The sequence below is a fragment of the Athene noctua genome, chromosome 15 (assembly GCF_965140245.1).
Source record: "Athene noctua chromosome 15, bAthNoc1.hap1.1, whole genome shotgun sequence".
NCBI classification, from domain to species: domain Eukaryota; kingdom Metazoa; phylum Chordata; class Aves; order Strigiformes; family Strigidae; genus Athene; species Athene noctua.
This window is the reverse complement of record NC_134051.1, coordinates 7160534-7180278: the sequence shown is the minus strand read 5'-3', so window position 1 is coordinate 7180278 and position 19745 is coordinate 7160534. Positions and strand designations below refer to the sequence as shown.

The 19745-nt window shown below is 55.6% G+C and overlaps 1 protein-coding gene and 1 long non-coding RNA gene across 4 annotated transcripts in view; one reads left to right on the top strand and one right to left on the bottom strand.

Moving 5' to 3' along the window:
* Positions 1 to 11195, bottom strand: part of TNRC18 (trinucleotide repeat containing 18) — a 57692-nt gene extending 46497 nt beyond the window's left edge. For all 3 annotated transcript variants that reach the window (XM_074919261.1, XM_074919263.1, XM_074919262.1), the window contains exon 1: positions 10949 to 11195. In XM_074919261.1, coding sequence (XP_074775362.1) covers positions 10949 to 11150 — 202 coding nt within the window. In that variant the 5' untranslated portion in view covers positions 11151 to 11195. The remainder of the gene's footprint in view (positions 1 to 10948) is intronic.
* Positions 11196 to 17488: 6293 nt separating this feature from the next.
* Positions 17489 to 19739, top strand: LOC141966553 (uncharacterized). The gene is made up of 3 exons (XR_012634598.1): positions 17489 to 17750; positions 17872 to 17964; positions 19439 to 19739. It is a non-coding gene; the product is annotated as an uncharacterized LOC141966553 (long non-coding RNA).
* The last annotated feature ends 6 nt before the right edge of the window (positions 19740 to 19745 follow it).

Below are 19745 nucleotides of genomic sequence, written 5' to 3'. Positions count from 1 at the left end.
TGTGTCCAGGCTGCTTTATTTTTAAATGGCTCTTGCTCAATATTTACTACTACTCGCAGCCGCGTCAGCACAGGAACACCATGTGCTCCCAGCAGGTTTCTGAGGAGCCCTCCCGCAGCCATTACCCCGTGCCAAAGCCGTGCCATGATTTTAGTGCCTCGCGGTGAATCACCATGCTGCCGGGCCTCTCGCAGCCAAGACACACCAAAGGGCAGGGTGCACACACGGCGGGGGGGGATTCCCTGCCTCCGTGGAAATACATGAGGCTGAACCCTACTGCTCACCTCCTCCTCACCCGGGAGCTGGAACAGCCCCAACGCCCCAGAGATGGCGGAGGAAGAGAAAATGAGAAGAAGTGGCCACAAGGGCTCAAGGAATCGGTGCTCATGCCCCAGCTCTGCCCCCAGGACCCTGCAGACTCGGTTTGCACTGTGCAGCAGCAAATCAAATGCAACGTGAGGTATACCAGGGCTTCAGGGCTTGGGGCTACAGGGGAAGGACACCGAAGAGACGCCCCGAAGATCTCCCACAACGTCACCCACCAGCTCCCTGCTCACAGTGTCTTCATAGGGCGCAGCAAGAAGCCACCTGGGTGGGGACACAAATCCTCCTGGCAAAGGAAAGGTGACTCTTGCTCCCACTGGAGGGGCCAGGATGGAAACCATCCCACTGGGACCCTTGACACGACGTGCAGCCAGTCTGCACAGCCCGAAACACAGAGTCTGGGAAGCACCGACCTGCTCCCACGTTAATCCTGACGCACAAACACTCAAACCAGCGTCAACGCTCCTGGATCACTGTTGGCTGCTACAGCAGAAGCTTTTCCTCTGCATCCCCAGCCTGATATCCCCCACCATGTCGGATAGCTCTCCTTTTCCACTGGCGTAATTAAACCTGACACCCCAACGGGGGTCCACCAAAACCTCCAGGCTCTCACTACACAACTGCACAGCTTTCCTCAAACAGCAAGCAGCAACTCGGTGGGGTCTTCAGCAAATGTGGAATTTACTAAGATGTTGTACAAAATTAAAAAATAATCATTTTAACTCTCAAAATGATCAGCAGAATCCCAAGGAATGCAGTACCTGGCTGCTAGATTGCAGTCTTGTTTTCCTCTCACGATTTTCTACAACAGTACCAAAATGTCTTTGCTCTGGTCCATCCTTCAACGCAGAGAAGATCCTCCAGCCACTGGTGGCTGGCACAGGGGCCCCCCAGGTCTGATTTTGCTCCTGACACAGGGCACACACCTTTGTTGTAGGTGCTCCCCCTCCTTCCTAAGCACAGAAACTTAACCCACGGTATTTTTTCTTTTTTATATCACCCAAACTCAGTGCAGAAGATGTGATGCAAACAGGCGGGCCCCCACTCCCTGCAGGCAGAGCCCTGCCTGCACAATTAACCCTGGGACACCCACACCCCGGCTCCGAGCCGCTGCTGTCCCGTGCCTTCCTTAGAAAAGAGCTCGTTACCCTTCGCTGCCAGAGCTGGGAGAGCTACAGGCGCTCAGTGGGGGGAGGTTATTGTGGGATGGCACGGGTGCTGGTCCCCACATCACCTGCACCGAGTGCCTGCCAGCAGCAATTAAATCAGCCTTCAAAGAGAGATCCCAGCTTTCCCAGCACCATTAGCCATGCCCTGGAGGGAACACGGTCTATTTTCAGCCACAATGACTTAAGACCAGGTCACCAGCAGGTTAAATGGGACTGTGCAGCATTATCTCCCTGCCCTCCCATTGAGAAATTAAACACCGCGGCGTGATGGGCAGCCGCCAGCCCTGCGGACCCACGCCGGGGCGCCCACTGAAAGGTAAATGCCACATGCCCACTCCTCCCCTCATCCTCCCATCTCCGGCCATGCCCATCCGCTGACCTCCCTCTGCCTGGCGTGCTGGGTGCAGGGCCACCACGGGATCGCCCCTGGGTTCATCCCTGCCTGTCCTTCTGTCCAGCATAGTGATGGGTCCCCACAATGCCCAGGCACCCTAGAAGGAGCCTCAGCACCCCCCGTTCTGCAAACCCAAGCCTGCACGGTGCCAGACTGGGGCTGCTCATCTCACCCTTTCCTCCAGAAATCAGGTGGCCCAACTGCAAGTCCCCAAGCTGGGGATTGTCCCAAGCCACTGGTTTCACCAGGGTTTTACCAGGGCCACCAGAGAGGTGGCACCTCCCCACAGGCAGCTCAAACCCAACCAGCCATCCCACCACTAACATCTGGCGGGGAGGTGGCAGCTGGATGCGGGTTTGTTTTGCCTCCCAGGCCCCCGCCAGGCAGTCAGCACGAGCCGGGATGACTCAAAGCCCTGGAAGATGCAGCCTCCGTTGCTGCTTATTTTAAAACTTGTTTGCAAAGCAGCTGCCGTGTCTTAGTGCCTCTCGGGGCTCCTTGCAAAGGGGGGGTGGCACTGCAAGGGGAAACTGAGGCACGGAGTGGCACAGCACCCCGATCAGAGAATGCCACAATGCCAACACACGCGTGTTCAGAAAACAGCCAGCAACCCCCGTACAACACGGTGAGGGGACTGGAGAGGAAACTCCAGAAAAAACACCCCAGGGCTGGAGCAAGGGCGTCACTGATGGCCCAGTCAAGTTCCATCAGCTCTGGCTTCACAACTCCCGCTGGGATACGGCACGGCCGGGATGGGGTGAGCACAAGGTGAAGCCAGAGGCATCTGCATGTACTGCTCTGTGTGTCATGGGGGCAACCACACACTCCTCTCCCAGAGCCCAGCACTGACCTCCACAGGATCTGCAGGGACCAAAACCACCCTGGAAGAAATTCAGCAACAGGCTGCAGACATCTGGGGGTGGAAGAAGGAGATCCACAGACGGAAGACAATCCCATAAGCCTCTTTTCCTTAGGAAACCAGGTTCAGAAGCTCAGCCTGTGCCCAGCCTCTCCTCCCAACCACATGTTCAGCCCTTTTTCCTTCTAGAGGCTCCTGCCCTCCCCACATCCTCCTCAACACCAGCCCACACCACCTTTACTGCACCAAAAAAGCGCTGAACCGTGAAGCGAAGAGGTCTCTGCAGCCAGCAAACGCCCCACACTGCGCACCTCCCTGCCGCTGATAACAGGAGATAAACGCAGAGGCAAATATTATGGCGGTGCGGTTTAATTCCTGATGAATTATGCAAATCCATATTCAAATTGAAGCACAGCCCTTGGGCTCTTGACAAATTGCCAACCTGGCCCCGATGTCACAACGCAGGGATAGCCAGCCTTCCGTCAGGTGAAGCACTAGATGGGTGCCCCGTATATGTATATATACACAAATGTATGTGTTTAAACATCTCAACTAGGGAGACCAAGGAGCACCTGCAAGAATGATCCAAGAGTGACTTCTGCATTTCTCCTTCCTCCCAGCCGCGTTTAGCCTGGCCAGGGAAGGCCACCAAAGCTTTTGTCCTCCACAAGATGGAAGTGGCTTGGGTTGATGGCGAGATTCAAAACAGAGAGATAAAATTCACCATAGCTGGGGCTGGGAAGGAGGGGAGGCAGAGCGGGGAGAGAGAGGAAAGCCTACAACACTTGTGCCAATATGAATGTCAGCTGTGAATCTGAGGAAAGGAAGATCTGTCCACAAAATAGTCACAGAGAGGGCTCATCTGATGAAAGTAGGAATTTCCGATCCCACACAAACCCCGAACATCCATTAAAAGCAGCAGAAGAATTGTCGCTTTGTGTCACTAATCTCATTAGGGAGAAAGCCCCGCTGTAACGCTGGGATTGCGAAGGGAAACCCCGGCACGCTGTGCACACCAGGAGCCCAGCGCGGTGTGCTTGCCCGGCAGAGAGGCAGGACAGTGTGCTGGGCTTTCACTGGCACCCCAGGAAGATGCCTGCACCCATCTTTACTGGCCTGCCCAGATCTTTACTTGCTGGAGTGTTACCCGCTTGGCTTGCGTGTGACATGGAATGTGGGATGCCTCCCCACCCGGCAGATCGGGACACAAAACACCAGAATTACACACACTGTGCGGCAGTAACACGGGGGCTATTTCATTCATACACCACTCCTGGCACTGTCTGCAAGCAGCACGGAGGCAAATCCCTTCAAAACCCTTCCTCCCAAGCACGCCGGCCGTTTCAATTATTATTTTTTATTTTTTTTAATTAAAAGCAATTAAACCAAATGTATTAAAAGCATATTCAAGCCACAGGGAATTCGGCTGAGAAGAGATCAGGGGCAGAAAGGGAAGCATGGGCAATACATCTAACCACCAAACATAAAAAGGGATTTTTGCTCGCAGTAACGCGGCAGGGTAAGATGGATGGCAGCAGAAGCAAGAGCAACCTTTGCAGAAGTTGCCGGGGATACAGATCCAGAGAGACAGGGCTGAGTGCCTCAAAATCTCTGTTATTCCTCTAAAAAGGCACATTCTCTCCTGAACATGTTGCTCCTTCCCTTGCTCCGAGCCCACCATGTTCAGCTTGCCTGCCTGCATCCAGTGCCTTCAAAATGGCTCTTTGGCCACTGCTACGCTGGCAATAAAATTTATTCCCAAGGTCACTTGAATCCTTTTGCCACTATTTCAAGTGTCGCTGGATTTAAACAAAAAACAGCCTCAGATATACTGAGCCCTCCCTCACCCCCTCCTTTCTGCCCATCACCTCCCTGATTTAGAGATACCAAACTCTCAACTACCTTTCGCTTCCTATAACCGTCAGCAACAACAGCTGGAGAGGAAAACCGGAGCATATTGTGCACCCAACAGCTGATCCTCGCGGCGTGGGGAGAGAGCCCAACTGTCACCACCACGGTGCTGCCGTATGGCAGGGCTCCTGCCGCACCGTCCTCCCCGCCAGCGCAGACGGGGATGGGTATAAAGGGTCTGTGCAGTTGCCGTCCCCTTGGTGTTACAGAGCTGGAGAGAAGCGAACAATAAGCAAAGGAAATAAATAGCAGAGAGAGACAGTGGTTTTCCCCAGCCGGTGGGTGTATCACGATGCCCACAGACATCCAGCTGTGCCACCCCGGAGGGAAGCCAGCCAGAAATGCGGGGCTGGGAGGAGACATGGGGAGAAGGAAAGCCCCAAATCCTCATGGCTGGGTAGAGGCAGAGCATTCCCCTCCCAAACTTTGCTTTTTAAAAAGCATCCCCAGCTGGAGAAGCTACTGAGGGGCTGCTGCAGCTGGGTGCAGTGCTGCTCCCTCACCCTGGCCCCGCAGGCAGGGAGCTCGGGGCTGCCCTTGGCTCCCTGCCGTCCCCAACCCCGCCTGCATTTTCAGGTCGGTTCAGGGCCCACCGTGCTCTCCATTTCAGCAGCGAGGCAGAACAAAGCACTCCCTTGTCCTCGGCACCTCGAGCAGGCGATGCTGGATCACGTTACCTAACCCAGACCAACATCTCCTCGTCCCGGCAAGGCAGCTTTCGTGTCAGCACATGCCAGGCTGGCCCCGATTCCCTGCACCACCTCCCGCCCGAAGCTTTAACTGGACCAGTTTAGTACACGCCGAAAACACATGGGGCCTTGTTTCAACTCATCGGGCGCTAACCCCAGCTAAAGGAGGTGATCCGACACCCTCCTGCTGGTCGCAGCCGTGGCCGAGCCGCAAGGCGCTCACCTGGAAGGCTGCCGTAAGGACGTTAATTCCCCTTAACAATGTTCATCTCCATATTCATCAGAAGATGGTGAAATGACAAGATGGGGGGTTGTTTACTATGTAATTATAAACTAATTTCAGCTTTACCCAGGGTTATCCTAGGAAGGAGATCTAAAATTTCCCTTACGAAAGCCCTGCTGTGCTAACCATGTCTGCAGCGAGATTAATTCCCAGCAATTTCCATTTCTCCAACAGCTGCTGTGTTGGGAAAGAGCAGGAGCCTGTCCCCAACACCAAAGACTTGCCCGGTGCCCCATGCCATCCCTGGTTAGGATTTCCAGTGCCGGCACATCCTCTGGATCAAATTTTCACTGGCACACCGTCAGTCGGGGCCGGGACCAGTGATCGTCCAGCCCCGTCAAGAAGAATCAGTGCTGGGTGGGGGACAAGGGTTGCTCGGGGTCAGAGAAGGGCTGCTAGAAACCATGCTAATAAAGCACATCTTTACCAGCACCGTGTATCGGAGGCAGAGCCAGGCTCCTGTCCGTTCAGCTGGGAAAGGTATTAGAAACCCTAACACAGCAGAGGATCCCGCGGGACCTTGCTCCGAGCAAGTCTGCGTCACCACATTGGCCCTTGGGCTCTCGTCCACGGTCCGATACCAACATCCCTGCAACCAGCTACCGCCACTTGGGATGGGAACTCCAATGGGGGCTGGAGGACAGGGTGGACAGTCCTTCCCCCACCTCCTGAAGGATGAAGATGTCACTCCACAACCCATCCAACTACCAGGACCTCGGGGAAACCACTGGGATGTCAGAGAAACATGTCCCCAGCACTCTAGAAGCACACGGTGAGAGACTACCAAAAATGCAGAAGTCCTTTTTTTTTCCCCCCCATTTCATCCCCAGTGCAAAACCAAAGAGACTGTTCCTGTCTCGCTCACAGCCTACGAGTTGGCCGCGGGCCGAGGGAGCTGCAGGGGCAACACTTAATGGCCGAGCGCTTCCTCCGCCTCCGGGGATGCCGGGTGTAAACGGGAGAGTGCGACGGGTCCAAACACAACATCCCTGCCCGGCACAGGCCAGCATCACCTCCCCGAGCCCTACCAGGACAAGAACACTCGCTGTTCTGCCTGAAAACACGTATCGAAAAGCATCTAATTTCACCAGGGCCCCAAGGAGGAGAAATATCTCCCCAGGCAGGTCTCCGGCCGGTCCACATTCCTCTGGGTGTTACACGGCAGCCCCTGCCCCAAGGAGCCCCCCGCGCTCAGCCCCTCGCACCACCCCCTGGGCGGGCAGGGAGAGGGAACCGCGATTTCAAGGGCCATTAAACACCGATGGTATTTTCCTTGCAGCATCGAAACGTGACCAAAAAAAGCTGTGTCGAACCGCAGCCAAAATCCTGCCGCTCGTCTGGGAGCCCTTTCCCTCCCAGCTCAGCTACTGGGAGGAGATGGACACGGCTCGGTCGAGCACCACATCAGTGCTACCCCAGTGTCTTCCATCAGTGAAGCGATTTTAGCGTGGATGCAGTTTAGATAAGCAAATTGTGCTTCTGCTGGCACTGCCGACGGCAAGGCCTCCTCTGCAAAATCTGCGGGCTCAGCAGAAGCACAATTTTGCCATTATAAGGATGGCTACAGTGGGATTTTGCTGGCACAGCAAAGCTATCCTGGGGGGGTGGGTATTTCCCCCCCCCCATGTTCCTACCTGGCCCAGCTGTCTCAAAAACTTCTCCCAGGCACAGCAGGCCTGGAAGCAGGGATGGTCTCCCATCTCCTTAAATCCCTGCATCTGAATAGACATGCTAATGTGGAAGTAGGAAAGCAAGCAAACCAAAATCTCTCCCCTCAGCCTGACTGCTTTCCTTTCAGCCGCGGCTCTCGAGCTGGATTTAACACAAACACAGCTCGACTCGTACAGGTGCGTCCCTTTTCCAGGGCACTGAAAGTGTTTCTGACACATATTTTAATGGAAAAGCCTGGACATCCTTTTATACAAACACTGTTCTGGTAACCCCCGCATACGCACCCCACCCAAGAAAGGATACCTCAGTACATGGGAAAAAGCAGATTTTTATTATTATTATTTTTTTGCTTTTTTTGCATGGGGATGCTATTTGCTCGCACACAGAGACCCGCTGCCTGGCAGGCAGGGACGCGATCCCAAAGCAGCCCTTCGCAACTGAGTCCGAGGGAGCCTTTTCCACCTCCCCCAAAACACAGAAGCTGCCAAAAACAACGCGCCCGCCGCGGGATGGAGCCGAGACCGGGACGTTCGCTTGGACCCGAAGTCAGTGGAGTAGGGAAGGAGCAAAACTACAAGTCCCCCCCCATTTTGAGCCGCGGGCTGCAGAGTAGAACGAGCTATGGCTTTAATGGTCTCGGCTGCCTGACTCCACCGATTGCAGACTCTTTTTGTGCAAGTTCTTCCCGGCAAGCTCGCCGCTGCCAGGGATGAAATTCCATTGCGAACAGTCACCTTCCTCCCCGGCCCTCAGCGGGAGCACCCCACTGCTCTCCAGCCCCCACAACAACCCCCCTGCCCTCCTCGGGGATGGGAAGATGGTGATGCCCAAAAGCGCAGGGGGGCACACGGGATGGCAGCCCCACAGCCGAGGGCTGGCTCACCTCCCGCCTCGGCCTCCAGCCCACTCCTCCCTTCGCGTTCTTTCAACAAAGGGGCTTCTGTCCCTGTCCCCCCGGCCTGCACGGCGGCAGCTGAAACGCTACCACAGACTAGAAACCCCCTGAGAGGAGCCAAAGGTCTAGGGGGTCAACGGACACAGCCCAGGCGCCCGTATTTTGGTGCTGGGGCAGAGCCCGGACAGCCGTAGCGAGCAGAAGGTACAAGAAAAATAAGGTGCCGGCGATAACTGGATTCTCAAATATGGCCAATCGCGCTATTTTTACAGGGGCGTATTTATTTTAGGAGGACGCTGGGACGGATTCAACAGTCTCTTTCTTCAGGCCGATGGTATTTAAAGATCAGTTTGAACTGGCTCTATTTAAAGGCTTCGCCTCCTGCCTACTTTTTTTAACCCCTTGCACAAGCCTTTGCTTTCCACCCCTCCAAACCCCTCCTAAAAACAAAACAAACCAAAAAAAAAAAACCAAAAAAACAAAACCCACAAAAAAAAAAAATCCACACCAACATCAACACTGCAAGCACAAACCTACAAAGGGCCCCTCCGTAGCAGGAAGCAATCATCGTTTCAAACGATATTGTCAAAGCCGTAAAAAAAAAATAATAATCCCTGCCTATCCCACTGCTGCGGTATAATGGAAGTTTCGACTGTTAACTGTAGGTATCTTTTTAACGCAGTTTAGCCTGGTTGTGAGTTGCCGTGCCGCAGAGAAGCCAATCTCAGAGAACGAGCTGTGCCAGCGACCGTCCCGGGGAGCGCGCGGGGAGAGCCGGGCACCGCGGAGGCGCAGGTGGGGATGGGAGGGTTTTCCAAAGACTACAGAGAAAGGAAAATAAAACTAGAAGTACTAAGAATACATTCCCCCCCGCCAAAAAAAAAAAAATTAAAAAAAAAATACTGGAGGGATCACAAAACCCATTCCTTCTGTGAAGGGCCTCAAATCCGAGGCTCGGTCCCAGCGGGAAAGCTCACGGGCAGGGAGCAACGCTTTGTCGGCTCGGCTGGAGCTCGGCGCCTCCCTCCCGGGCTGCCTGGATTTCAGGGAAGCACCAGAAAAGGAAACTTTGGGAGGGGAAATAAAAGAAAACAGCAAAAAAAAAAGAAAAAAAATCACCCAATAAAAAAAATCAACAACAACAACAAAAAAGGAAACAACAACCCGCACTCGGTTTGGCTTGATATTGTCCAGACGAATTTTTTGCAGAGATCGTATTCTGCTTTAGTGGGAGGTGGAGAAGGGGACGAAAAAAATACCCAGGACAAAAAAAGGGAGGGGGGAGAAAAAAAGCAAAGACAAAAGGAAAGAAAAAAAAAGGTGTTCGCCCATGTGCTTGGCTTCATAGCCGTTCGCTTTACACCTCTCCTCTTAGCACCTGGGAAATTGGCACTGCCACCTAGTCTAAAACTAATAAATCTTTTTCCCTCGATTCGGGCTGCTTCCTTCTCTGCAGATGTTGGCAATCAGGTTTGCAAATTTCAAAGTCATTCATCCCAGGCGGCTGGGAGAAAAGCAGGTTTATTATTGCAAAACCTGTCACCCTCCCAACGCCTAAAGTAAACTCCGAGTCACCTCTCCACGCCCAGGGGAAAGAAAGGGGAAAAAAAAAATAATAGCGCCAGAGAGGGAAATCAAACGGTCAGAAATCCCTCGCGTCCTCCCAGGGCAAGCTCGGCGGCAGCTCGGCAAAACAGCGGGCAGGAGTGTGCAGACAGCGTTCTCCCGGCAGCTGCCAGACCCCGCGTTATCCCAACCTGCGAGTCGCTGGGAAAGGGAGCTCGGAAAGTGGGGAAAAATTAAAATCCCTCCAAAAAAACAAAGTAATTTAAGCAAATAAATAAAAAGCTGACTGGGGAAAGGAAAAAAAAATCGCCTACGTTACAATGTCTCGGTTTTGGTGGTTTGTTTTTTTTTTTTCTAATGGAGAGGCAGCCGTGGAGCTGCCCGGAGATGGAGCGTGTCGCGAAAGGGAAAAAAAAAAATATATAAGGAGAGAGAACCCCTGCATGGAGGTTTTGTTTGCAGATTTTAAAAATATAACTACCAAGGAAAAAAATAAAAAACAAACACCCAAAATGCCCAAACCCGCACACCGCCGGCAGTGCTGCCCGGGACCGCGGCTGGGCTCGGGCTGCACCGCCCGCCGCCCCCCAGACCCAGCGCGGAGGGAAACCACCAAAACTGCCCCGTTTTGCCCATTTTCCCAGCCCGCGGGTGATTCTTGGGATTTTTTGGTTTGGGGTTTGGTTTTTTTTTTGCCTGTCCATGAACACCCAGCGGGGCAGCGCAGCCCCTTCCCGAAAATCGGGATTTATTCCCCGGATTCAATCCACACAACACCCGCCGCCGCTTCGGCGGGGATTTTCCTCAGTGCCAACAAAACCGGGCGGGGAAGGAGAATTTTTGTCGGCTAGGAGCGAGCTTTTTCCCCTATTCTCTCATTATTTTTCCCCTCATTCTACTATTTTTTCCTCCCCTACTATTTCTTCCTCCATTCCCCTATTTTCCCCATTCCCCTATTTTTTTCCAAATCAAAGCCAAGCGAAGCAGAAAAACCCTTGGGGAAAACATGCGAAAAAGCTGCAAGCGCACATACATATATTATTATTCTCTGGTTTGGTTTGCTTTTTTGCGCTTAAAGCCCCGCCGGCCCCGTGAGCCGGCAGCATCCGCCGCTGCCCGCGGAGGCGCAGGGGAGGGAAGGCGGAGAGGGGTGGGGGAGCTGCCGGGGGGGGTCCGCGGAGCCTTACCCGGGTGGGAGTGGAGGCTGATGCCCGATGCGAGGAACTTTCCGGGCTGGAGGGCGGCGGGGAGCCCGGCGGCCATGGGGCCGGCGGCGGGGGCCAGGCGGCCGGTGGCTCCCAGGCGGTGGCTCTCCATGGCCAGCCCGGAGAGCAGCGGAGGGGGGCCGTGCACCGAGCGGGGGGGCCCGAAATCTCGGCCATCCATCATCCACTCGCCGGCTTCAAGGAGTCTCCCGGATCGCTGTCGGTGCCCGCCACCGCCTTCCCCCCCACCCCCCCCGCCCCCCACCCCCCCTCCTCCTCCTCCTCCTCCTCCCCCAAAAAATCAGATGGTTTTCAAAAATAAGGCGTCCAAGCGTCCCATGGCGCGGTGCAGGGAGCCAGCCCCGGCGCGGCGGTCTCGGTGCTGCCTGCAAGAGAGAAGCGAGGTGCGGTGAGCCGACCTGCCCCGACCCCCCCTGCTCCCAATAAACACCCCCCAAAACCCACTCGGCACCTTCCCGATCGGGGCGAGGAGGGGGGAAGAGGGAAAAGGGAAAGAAAGGGGAGAAAAAAAAAATAATCGAAGGAAAACTTGTGGCAAAGGGCTGGGGGGGGGGAAATTAAAAACAGTTTTTTAAAAGAGTATTAAATTGGTCACCCCCAAAACCGGGCCCCGCCGCAGCGCCCGCAGCCCGGCTCCGGCGGGACCGACCCGGGGGGACGCGGCATGCTATTCCTCCCCGGAGCGCAGGAAACACACACACAAAAAAAAAAAAAAAAAAAAAAAACAAAACACTAAAACAAAACAAATAAACCCCCTCAAGTTTCCTTTTTTCTTATTTTTTTTTTTTTTTCCGTGGGGCTGCTCTACCCCGCCGAAAGCCGCCCTGGAAAAGGGAGCGGGCAGCAGTTCCCGCCGGGGAAGAAGCTCCCGGCGGCGGCATGGCTTCCCCCAGCCCCGTTTCTCGTCTTTTTTTCCCCCCCCCATTCCCAAGGCTCCCAATCGCCCCTGGGTTTTGTGTTTTTTTCCCTTCCCGTTTTCCCCAGCGCCGCTCCCGCTCGGGAAAACAAAACACGTATTATTGTATCCCGACAGAGTGAAAAATGCATATATATATATATATATATAAAAAATATGTATGTTTGTACTTGCAGCCTGATGAAACGATCCCCCCCCGCTCGTCGGGTTTTGCACCGGGATAGCGAGAAATAATAAACACTGCGGGGAATAAAGTGGGTTTTTCTCTCTGCCCCCCCCCCCCAACGCTGCCGGAGCCCCGGGAGCCGCCGCTCCGCTCCGCCCCGGCTCCGCCGCCCTTCCCGGCTCCTCACCGGCCGCTGCCAGCGCGGGGGAGGGGGGGTTCTGCCGGGCCAAGAAATGATTAACAAAAAAAAAAAAAATTAGGAGAAAATGCAAAGTAATAAGAAAAATCCCACCGCCTTGGTTTTGGGGGTTGAATTTATTTGGGGAAAATTTTTAGAATTCAATTAAATCCTGCCTGCGTGGCTGAGCGGGGCGAGTCTCACCCCGGCGCCGGATCCCAGCTTGTAACTACTAAAACGAAGGGGGGAAAAAAATGGCTAAAGAGGGGCAAAAAATCGCCCCGGGATGGGGGGGGGGGGGGGGGAAGCCGGAGAGAGGCGAGGGGGGGACGCGACGCCCCCGCCCCGGCCGGGCCGCCCCGCGGGAGGGGGCCGGGTCCTACCTCGGCGCGGTCAGGCCGCCTGGTCGCGGGGCATGGCGGCGGTGCGGGGCTGGGGCGGGGGGTGCCGGCTCGCCGCCCTGCCCGCCGCCCGGCTCCGCTCCGCTCCTCCGCTCCTCAGGGGCAGCGCGGGAGGGACGCGGCGGAGGCCGCGCCATGGAGCGGCGGGGCCCCGCCGAGCTGCAACATCGCCTCCACACGCACACAACCAACCACCACCCCCCTCAGGAGCCGGCCCCGCGCGCGGCTCGGCGGCGCTTAAAAAAAAAAAGGGAAAAAAAATTAAAAAAAAAAAAATAAAAAGGGGGAGCGGGAGCGCGGGGCGGGAGGGAGGGAAGAAAAAAAAAAAGGGGGGGGAGGAAAAAACGGCGGCGCCGGGGCCATGAAACACGCATTGTTCTCGGCGCGACCGGGGCGGGCCCGGCGCCCGCCCGCGCCGCGCCATTGGTCGGCCGGCCTGCCATTCACCGGCGGGTAAACAGGCGGCAGTTTCTAGGCTCCCCACGTCCCCCCCTTCCCGCACGCTGAGGCGCTCCCGCCGCCGTTTCCAGGCCCCCCCCACTCTCCCGCCCGGAGCTGGCGGCGGTTGGCGGGGGAAGCGGCCGCGGGCCCCCCCGCTCTGGGGAACTGCCGGGAGGGGGGGCCGCCCTGCGACCCCCTCTACCCTTTATTATCTGCGGGGCTTACAATCCTTCTCCCCGGCCGCCCCCCGCCAGCCCCGGGCTGAGGGACGTGAGGGCCCCCCCGGCGCAGGGCTGAGGGGGAAGTGCCGGCGGGCCCTCTCCCACGGCCCCGCCGCGGACAAAGCGGCCTTTCAGGCAGCGGGAGAGAGGCGGGGGGCAAGGTCCCCTTCCCTCCCTGAAGGCCCCGCCCCCGAAAAAATTTAAAAATAGGGTGAAAAGGAAGGCTGGGGAAGGAGACACCTCCCCCCTCCCTCCGATTTAGCCAAAACTCCTTTTTTTTGCAGCCGGGTTTAGCGCGAGAAACGGGCGGGAGAAGCAGAGCTACTCGCGGGGAGGGCGGGCACGGCCCCCATCCCCTCCAGAGCTGCCCGCCCGGGCTTGGCTTCTTCCCGCCGTCCAGCCCAACTTTTACTTTTTTTTTTTTTTTAAGAAAAATATTTTTCCCTTCTGCACCCAGCCCTGTGCACCGCCGAGCACCCTCAGAGTGGTGGGGGGACAGACACCTCATTGGTGCTAAGGTCCCCCCCGAGAGCCTCCCAGTTCACTGCCCCGCTTTATTTAATTAAGAAAAGGGGGGGGAAAAAAAAAAGGCTTTTTAATCCCGGTATAAATTTTGAAAGAAAATAATAATAAAGCCGCCCGCACTCCCGGGCGGGAGAGTTCGGAGGCGCCCGCCGGGTCATCGGCCAGAAAAAGGGAGAATCAGCCCCAAAAGCGAAAGCCAGAGGCCCGGGGGGGCGGAACGGGACCCCCCCCACCCCACCCCTGCCGGCACTTTCCTGCTTATTTTTAATCGTTTTAAGAAAAGCGGCGCCGCGTTCCTCGAAAAGCTCTCACGCTCCGAAAGGCGCTGTGTTTAGCGCGGAGAAAAAAAAAAAATGTTTTTATTTATATCCGAGAGCGAAACCCGGCTGCGTCAGAGGCGAGGGCTCAAACCCCGATGCTTTCAGGGGGAGGGCTTTTTTCTCCTGTCTCCCTTTAGTAAACCAAAAAAGGGGGGAATTGAGGAAGGAGGGGGGGGGGAATACATTAATGGCTTGATCGCTTTTATGTGGCTTTAAAAGCATATTTTATGAATGTTTAATGCCTTCACGCCCGGACCTCCCCGCCGCTGTCCCTGGGACGGGGGGTTGGCATGCCATAAATCAGGGAAATGCTAATAAAAACCCCGGCCCGGGCGTGGCGGGGGGGGGCCGGACCCCCTCCCCTCCCCCGCAGCTCTGGCTCTTCCTCCTCCTCCTCCTCCTCCTCCTCCTCCTCCCCCCGGCCGGGAGCCATCTTGTAGCAGCAGCTCCGGGCTGGGGCACCGCTGCTGCAAAGCACCGATTCGTCCCCCTCCCCCAAAAAAACACCCGTCCCCCCTATATCTCTATATACACATTTTTATTATTTTTCTTTTTTTTTTTTTCCCTCCGAGGCGCGGTGCTGCGGCTCCCCTGGGGGCGGGCACCATTTTCCCACCATTTTCCACATTAACGCCCGCCTCCCCCCACCCCCCCTCCTGTTTTCCCCGATTATTTCCCCGGACGGGCCCCCCCATTCTCCGCTGCCGCTTCCCCCCCGCCCCCCCCGGGGGTGTCGCCGCCATGGCAGGGGGGGCGAAGTTCCCGGGGAAGTTGGGGCGGAGGGGGGATTGGCGGCCGCTCTCACCTCTCCCCCGCAAAGCTTGACCGCAAACAGCGCTTTCTCCAAAACCACACTTTTTTATTACGAAAATATCGGGGTGGGGGGAGGCGGGGGGGGTGTCCCGCCAGCAGCCGTTTTGCTGGGCACCGCGCTGCCCCCCCCGCCCTCCCCCCGGTGCCCCGGGCTCCCGGCAGGTTCCCACGGGGCCGCCCGCCCCCGGGCCGCCCCCCGCCCCGGGGAGAGCCCCCCCGGCCCTGCGCGTCCTCGCTCTCCCTCTCTCCCCTTACCTCCTTTTCCCTTATTTTTATTTTCCTTTTCACTCCCTTTTCCCCCCTTTTTTTCCCCCCTTTTTTCCTCTCACCTCCCCCCTTTCCCAGTCGAACCCGAAATTCCCTCCGGGCCGGCTGCTTCTCTCGACGTCCCCGCGGTGGGAGGGGGGGCTCACCCCGGGAATTGCCCCCCACCCGGGGGTGCAGGTAGGAGAGGGGGTGTGGGGGGGGAGCTGGGATGGGAGGGGGGACATCCACCTAGAGACTTCGGAGGCAAAGAAAACTGATGCCTCGCCCCCTCCCTCAATGCGTCTTCCCCCACTTGGGGGGCTGCCAAGGGTTGGGGGTGGGGGGGGAACGACGACACGGACCCACTCACCCATTCATTGCAAACCCAGCGCTCGACTTTGCACCCGTGGGCTGGCAGCAGGCACCGCTGGACCCCCCTCCCATCCATCCCCGGCCATCTGCCGCGACCCCCCCACATCCCACCCCCCCAATAAACCCCCCTAATCTCACTTGCCCCCCCCCCCCCAAGAGTGGGGGTGCTGTGCGTCCCTTTCACCCGGCGATTTTAACGTGCTTACTACACATTTTCAGGGTGTTTTTGGAGCTATATTTAAAGCGTGCAGTCAGTGGCTGGATTTAGAAAACCGGGCATAAATCACATTAAAACACGGACAGCGACGATCCCAACGCGTCGGCAAAGCTTCGCCCTCATTTCATTCCCCCCACCCCCATCTTAAAAGCAGAACCGAGTCCAACAGCGGGGTCCCATCCCCCCCCAAAATAAAACCTTGTGGGATTTGAAGGCAAGGGGGTCCCTGCTGGGATTTATTCCAATGAATCTGGGGGGATTTATTCATCGGGGGGGTGGTGGTTAATTCAAAAGCCCGGGGTCCCTCCCCACCCCTTTGGCTGTAAGGAAAGAGCTGCTGTCCATGGGGAGGGGGCTGCGGGGTGGGGGGTCCCGATGAGGAGATCCCTGGGGAAACAGCTTGGGAACCGAGCAAAGAATTCCTGATTAATGACCAGAACAGCTCGGGATTTCGTTTTTCTCCATAAATCCTGGCTGATTATAAACCCTGTGCTCAGCCTGGCTGCGGGCTTTGCATGGGGTGGGGGGGAGCCTGAGAAATCACACACACACCCCCAGGGGCTGTACCCAGCACTGGGGGCAGCGGGGGGCTGCAGCATCCTCGCACCATCCCAGCTCTGCTGACCCATCGCCCTGCCGGCGTGGAGAAGGGAAAAGGGGAGACGCAGGGATGTGGTTGGTGTTGTGTGTGTGTGTCCCCCCTGTTCACAGCGGTTCCAATCCCGCAGCTCTGGGGTTTATAAAGCCAAACGTCTCCCGAACCACAGTCTGTTTTTTAAGTCCAAATAAAGCCTGCTGTTTGTTCTTTTTTCCCCTGCCCAGCACGGGGGGGACGGGTATACATGCACAAAACCACCCTGCTTTCCTCCTCTGCCACCTGTGTGCTCACCTGCCCCCCAAAACCTCGAGCTGGGACCCCCCCATATCACGACCTGCCCCATACTGGGTGCCCCGTGCTTCTCACAGCCTCTGCAAAGCCCCCAGTACCGGGCTTTTGTCCCAGCTAGGCTGGATCTTTGATAGATCAAGGTGGGTTTCTGGTGGGGTTTTTTTTTCACCGTTTACCTAATAATAAGCTTTTTTCATCCAAGATCAGGAAAAAAAAATAGGCAGGGAGGAGGGCTGACACGCACAACCCATAGAGAGCTTTGAGAGGAGCATGAATCCCAAAGCTGTAATTGCTGCTTGCGTTTTTCTGCTACGGACTGGCTGCTAAATTGGTTGTAAGGTGCGGAAACGGCAGTTACACCTTTCAGCGGAAAAAATGTGGTTTAGCGGAGAAACGTGCATGGGAAACCTCCCCGAATCTGCAATCCCCATATATCACCCCAGTATTACAGGTTCTGCGTTTATGAGTTTAAAAGAACCCTACATCCAGGCAAACGGGAACGCTGAGCTCCAAATGACAAGATCTTCTACATCAACAGAGTGAATTGGGGATTTTTCCCTTGATCTGTCAGTTAAATCAAAAATACCCTCCTGGATGCAGGACATGAGCGAGCGAGAGGCAGTAACGTGCTATTTTGAGGTTTGATATAAAATAGATACCCTTGGCTTCAGCATTTCTCCGTAGCCCGGCCCACAGGAGCTGCAGGTACTTTCATATGCGTACAAAACATTTTAAAATGGAAAATATTCACAGCTGCTCTTGCCGTTTTGACAGGGGGGAAGGAATCGCAGGGCATGTTAAGGAGATATTAAAAGCTGTGGTTTGAAGCTCCTAAAGCATTTACTCAGCGGGAGATCCAGAGAAAGAAGTTTAGAAGTTAACTGCATACTTGTGTGCCTTTGCTCTGTCCTTCTTAAAATTCACCTCTCCTATCTGCTTCTAATTTAAACAAGCAGAGCCCTTCAGGAACTGGAAAATCCAGATCTGCAGCATCTCCCAGGGAAAGACGATTTCCTATGTGCCCCCCCAGCACGAGGGTCCTGCTAAAAATTAAATTTGTGAGTGCCTCTGGTTTTGCACCAAGTTATCCTCTCCCGAAAATAAAAAGCAGGGCAATGCTGGTGAAAACTGCCCTGATACTGCTGCCTGGTCCCCAGCTTGGTCCTGTCCCTCTTCCAGAGCCAGGCAGGGATTTCACCACTGCTGCTGGCGTGAAATACTTGTCCCTGCACCGTGCCCTGGCCTGCTTCAGCTTCCCCGCCTGAAAACAAGGTAAACCCATCCACCTCCCCCGGGTACATTATCATGGCTTAAAATTAACACTCACAAATGCATTTTCAAATCCCTTCATGAAAGGCACCAGAAGCTCTAGGTATTATTAGAATAGATCTTTTGCCTTTTAACAGCTGTTAATTGCCATTAAAACCAAACATCCACAGCTTTATTGGAACAGCATCTGAATTTCCATGTCGCATGCCACACATTGCAAAGCCTGCGTCTGCACTCGGTCTTGCTTTCATGCACGTGCCAGCCTGCCACGGCAAGGTGTGATCACTAAATCCTGCCTCAGTGGTGGTTATCTTGCACACCGGGACCCGTTTTGGGGTCCCCCGATGCCAGGCTTTCTCCTTCGCCCTGCCTACCATGCTGCGAGTCATTGCACCATATGTGCCATCATTGCAAGAAACTCAATGCCCCCTGGACTTGCTAGCAGAAAAGAAGATGGGATGCAAAACCTGTTCCCAAAAATACCCTGAGGAAGCAAGAGGGAACCTGCCTGCAAGGAAATGGGTCCCTAAGGCTGAATCCAGGCTGCAGCTGCCAGCAGAAGCACGTGCTGGGTGTCACAGGGATGGGAATAGCCCGCTGTGACGAACTCGGAGTGAATCAAAGTCATTACCCGCCGGGCCGGGGGCTCCTTTCCCCGCTCCCGCTGGGGCCCGTCGAGCCGGCCCCATGCGCAGCATCCCTCCATCACCCCTCAGCCCGGGGTCTGCGACCGCTGGACGGAGAAGCTGAGAGCTGGACTGGGGAGAAACATTGCAGCTTCCCTCCATGTCCAGGCAGCCGCTGGCTCCTCGCATCCCTGGTGGGTGCTTTATGCACCAAATGATCACACCCGCCCGGGAGGTCCCTGCCGCAGCCGGCACCGGCCACCAAACTGCTGATCCTAGAACACACGAGGTGGATTCAGTGAGAGGGCAAGAGGGGAAGAAATATCTGTGGTTCCAAGCCCTCGAGCATCTTGTTAGACCCCAGTGTTTCCTCTCACCCTGAACCCCAACCCAAGGAGGGGGTGCCCATGGCTGGCTCCCAGGGCTGTCCCCTCTCTTTTCCCGTCACGCCAGGCCTCTGCACGGCCCAAGCGGAGCCAACGGGGAAGGAACGGTTGGACACGACGAGCCATTTCTGCTCCACAAAGCTCATCAGCCAGCAGCGCTGGGCTTATAATTATTATTTCCTTAAAGACGAGCCGGGCGGCTATAGACAAAAAAAGTCCCCTCTTGTCGGAGCTGGAATTTGATGTCCTAACGACTGTTTTTGTACCGTGCCTGTTAGAGGAAAGAGCTCCACAGGAGGGGGAAAAGAGAGATTTAATTATAGAGCTGCATTGTGATTTTGCACACATAGCTGGCTGTTGTAATCAGGTTACAAGTGTATCTGATTTTCTTCCCTCCCCTCCCTCTTCCTCCTCTTTCTCTTTCTTTTCTTTTTTTTTTTTTTTCCTCCCCCTTTTTCTTTTCAGAGGTCCAAATTAGTTGCTTATGTTTGGGTGTTGCAGAGACAAGCTGTTATTTGGCTTGGTTGGAAGATCTTGATCAAGGGAACAATGTTTCTGAAGAGCCTCGGCAGCTCTTTGCTGGAGAAAGCCGATGGATCCCAGCTCTCGCAGAAACCTCTTGGGCTATGCTGGGCACTCGCGTCCCACCATCCCGGGGCTCCCCTCCCACCACCACAATAAGGGGACACACACATATACATCTGCTCCCCCCATGCTCCCCACCAAATTCCTGCACATCCAGGATTCCTTCAATAAATAGAGGCTTTGGAAG